Below are 3,496 nucleotides of genomic sequence, written 5' to 3' on the forward strand. Positions count from 1 at the left end.
ACCACACCATAAACAAAAAACCCAAACAAAAAAAAAAAAAAAAAAAAAAGACTATATCCAGAAAAATGAGACTAGGAGGAGGAGAGGACACAAAGCTTTGAAGAAGAAGAGAAGAAAAGGGAACTAGAATTGTGTTGATTGTAATAGAATATGATCCAGGGCTGGAATGATAATACTAATCCTTTAATCTTGATCCTGTGGAAGAGTGATTGGACTTAATGTAAGCTGGATAGTTGTAGGGGAAAATAACTGGTCCAATAGGCAGAAGTTCCAGAAACCCCATTCTCCAGTGATCAGGGAGTTTTCTGATGGATTGAGCTGTCGAGAGAAAGAAGAAACCCCCTTACAAAATAATGAAATCCTGATCACTGGTAAGATTCCATCAGAGACTAAACAGCCACCGTTGAAGGATAATCCAGTCACTGGGGGCAGGGCTGGACTCTGAGAACTTCTGGAAGCAGAGCTTCTCTAGTCCAAGGTGGTCAGAGTAGCAGGCTATCACTGCATTCTGAGCTCTTTGGAGATGAGTACACAAGTCTGCTCCAAATGTAGAGAACTGGCCTAGGGACCAAATGGAATAGTTGGAGACCAGTCCCAAAGATAACTCTGACAGTGGAGAAATCATGACTCCAAGATCAATCAGTCTTCAGTGGAAGAGAAAGAAGACCACCTCCTTTTTCCCTAAGAACTGCCTCTCTCCCAAGGAGGTCTGGTGCTTACCTACTGTCATTGCTTCAGTGATGGTAGTGGCTCTGGGGCTTTGTAGTCACTAGGGTACCATTTTGAAACAATGCACAATCATCTACTAAACAGAACCACTAATGACTTTAAAGCCCCTGGGCCTTATCTTCTCTGCTGCTTTTGGTGATGGGTCCCTACATATCTGGGGAGACTGAGACACAGAAAGCCAAGAGTCAGGGCCATGGTTAGCTAGCAGAAGAGTAAAGATCCCAAATAAAAGGTAGCAAAACTGTTTCTCCAGCGCCTCCAAGAAAAGAAAAGTATTTGTAAAACAGCCCTCTGCCCCTGACTAGTATTGCATAAGCAAAGCTCTAGCCAGGTGAGCATGAGCTGTCCCCTCATCCAGTCACCAAATCAACAAGTGAAGCAAAAGCAGATTTTCTCCCTATTACCACAGAAGCAACGCAAGACAAATGGCTGATTGGGTAACTGGCTCCATCCAAATTCTGGAAATGATGAGGGCAGTGCCTCCACTGCCCTGAACTTGGTAATAAGTACATGTGAAGAGGGTATCCAGGTATGCTCTGGAAACTACCCTGGGGAGGTCCCTTGGCTCTTAATTCAGATCACCTAAAAACACAAGCAAAGATGCTCATACCTAATTGGTAGCTGAAGTTTAAGAGACCCAGAACGCTCCCCTTTAGTCCTTGTTGGGCATAAGCAGGGAACCAACAATCACCATGACTATATTTAATCTATCATGGTACTTTCTTACAAGAATCTGTGCTTTTCAAAGTTTCTACTTTAAGATAAAGATCAATGCAGTAGCCATTCTAGCTGCTGTAATGTCCTTCAGACTATCCTAATCCTTGCTTAGCAGACATTAGAACTTTAGCTTTCACCTCCCATTAGCATGAACCTTGCTTCCCATTCAGCAAGCTTGGACTGGTTCTGTATATGGAAACCTCACATGAGTTTCACTCCTCAAAGTCATTCAAGTAGGCCTATGATGTAACAGAGACCTTGAAACTGAAGGGTCTGCATGACAAAGCTAGTTGCATGTTCTGACAGCAACAAAACTTCTACTTACCTAACCTCTCAGGGGCCTTGGCAAAGCACTTACTTCTTTGCAGATGAGACTGAGACGTAGTTATAAAGTCTCAGTTTCCTCTGCAAACAGTTATAAGTGATTAGCATTTACAAGTCAGGAGCCATGTCCTACAATATTTTTATGGAATAATTGCACAGCATTTGTATGGATGGCTATCTCTTAATCATTCCTGACACCCCCCTGAGACTCTACCTATCCCAAACTCCCACCACACACTTACCAGCTGGGGTTGAGATCATTTCAGTTTTGTTGCTCACTCCTGTAAAATCAAATTGGAAAAGCTTCCAAGAGTTCTTCTCATTGATTTCAAGCTTGAAATTGTCCCATTTGTATATCATCTCATTCTCAGGATAAGAAACTGGAAAGCAACATGAGAAGGAGGGTCATATGAGTCTGGGAAACCCACTTGAGGTCTCAACCAGCATGGACTCAGTCTGATCAATGCCTTGGGATACTGACTCTGGCCTCACCAGCTGTGGGACCTTGCCTCTCTTACCTCATTGTTGCAGACCATTCAATAAGTACATTTACTGAGTGTTCCTCAGTACCAGGCCCTGGACTGGAAACATAGATATCAACAAGGCATGAACTCTGTCCATAAGCATTCACATTTTATTGAGTAAGATAGTGAGTATACAGCTATGGGTGTTGGAGTTGCTATGAAAAACCTCTGCCCATGAAACAGTGGGAGAAACAAAGTAGGTAAAGATCGCTTGAGGACACACTCTGAAAAGACTTCATAGAGCAAGTAACATTCTCATTGAGTCTTAAAAGTCAAGTATATACTCTCCATATGAATAAGGTTTAAAGGGTAAGAGCCATCACAGGAAGTTTAAGTGCCTGGTATACTGTAGAAATGCCAAAAGTTCTGGACGGCTAGCTCACAGAGGATAAGATGCACAAGAGGAGATAGCAGGGGCCAGCTCATGGAGAACCTTGAGAGTCATTCTAAGGAATTTGTAATTGATCCAGGAGAGTTAAGGAAGGCTTTAAAACCAAAGCCTGGTATAGATGACACTTCAGCTAGGTCACTCTGGTCCTCACAAGGAAACTTCAAAAAGTTCATGGAAAATGGAATTAAAGTACACATTTATTTTGATGCAAACAAATTTGAAATCCACTTCTTTTCATAATATGCATTTTCCATGAACTTTATGAAGACCCTTCATATATGAAAATAGCATGTAGGTAAGGAGAGCAATTATGAGAGGACAGTGCAGTAATCCAGGCATAACAAAATGAATGGGGGTAGGAGTCAAAGGTGTGACAGAATGCAGAGAAATAGGCTCAATAGATATTTGGGTGAAAACACCAATAGGATGTGTTTATTGATTAGACATAGTGTTTATTGATTAGACATAGGAGGTGAGGTAGGGTGAAGCATCTAAGTTCATAGCTTGGACAACTGCGTGCATGATGGTGCCTTTCAGTGAGACACATGGGAGCACAGAAGCCACACATTTGCTTAGGAGTTAGAGGTTGGAAGGAGAGAATGAGTTTAGTTTTGGTCATGTTTGGTTTCACAGCAAAGATGTTGCAAAAGTCCAGGTGGAAGATGACAAAGACCCACACTAAGCAAGTGATGGTGGAGATCAAGAGGAGCAAATGCACTTGAGAAACACGTCAGAGGCAGGTGACTGACTTCAGGTGGATGGAAGGGAGAGGGAAGAACCAAGCATGAGGCCTAGGTTGAGCGATATGATA

At 42.4% G+C, this 3,496-nt stretch overlaps 1 protein-coding gene across 1 annotated transcript in view; it reads right to left on the bottom strand.

The window, feature by feature from the left end:
* The window catches only part of GABRE (gamma-aminobutyric acid type A receptor subunit epsilon), a 21,016-nt gene that overhangs the window by 3,986 nt on the left and 13,534 nt on the right, over positions 1-3,496 (bottom strand). The window contains 1 exon segment of the mRNA XM_006168032.1: positions 2,013-2,150. Coding sequence (XP_006168094.1) covers positions 2,013-2,150 — 138 coding nt within the window.

The sequence above is a fragment of the Tupaia chinensis genome, unplaced genomic scaffold (genome assembly GCF_000334495.1).
Source record: "Tupaia chinensis unplaced genomic scaffold, TupChi_1.0 Scaffold145456_1, whole genome shotgun sequence".
In the NCBI taxonomy this organism is placed as follows: Eukaryota; Metazoa; Chordata; class Mammalia; order Scandentia; family Tupaiidae; genus Tupaia; species Tupaia belangeri.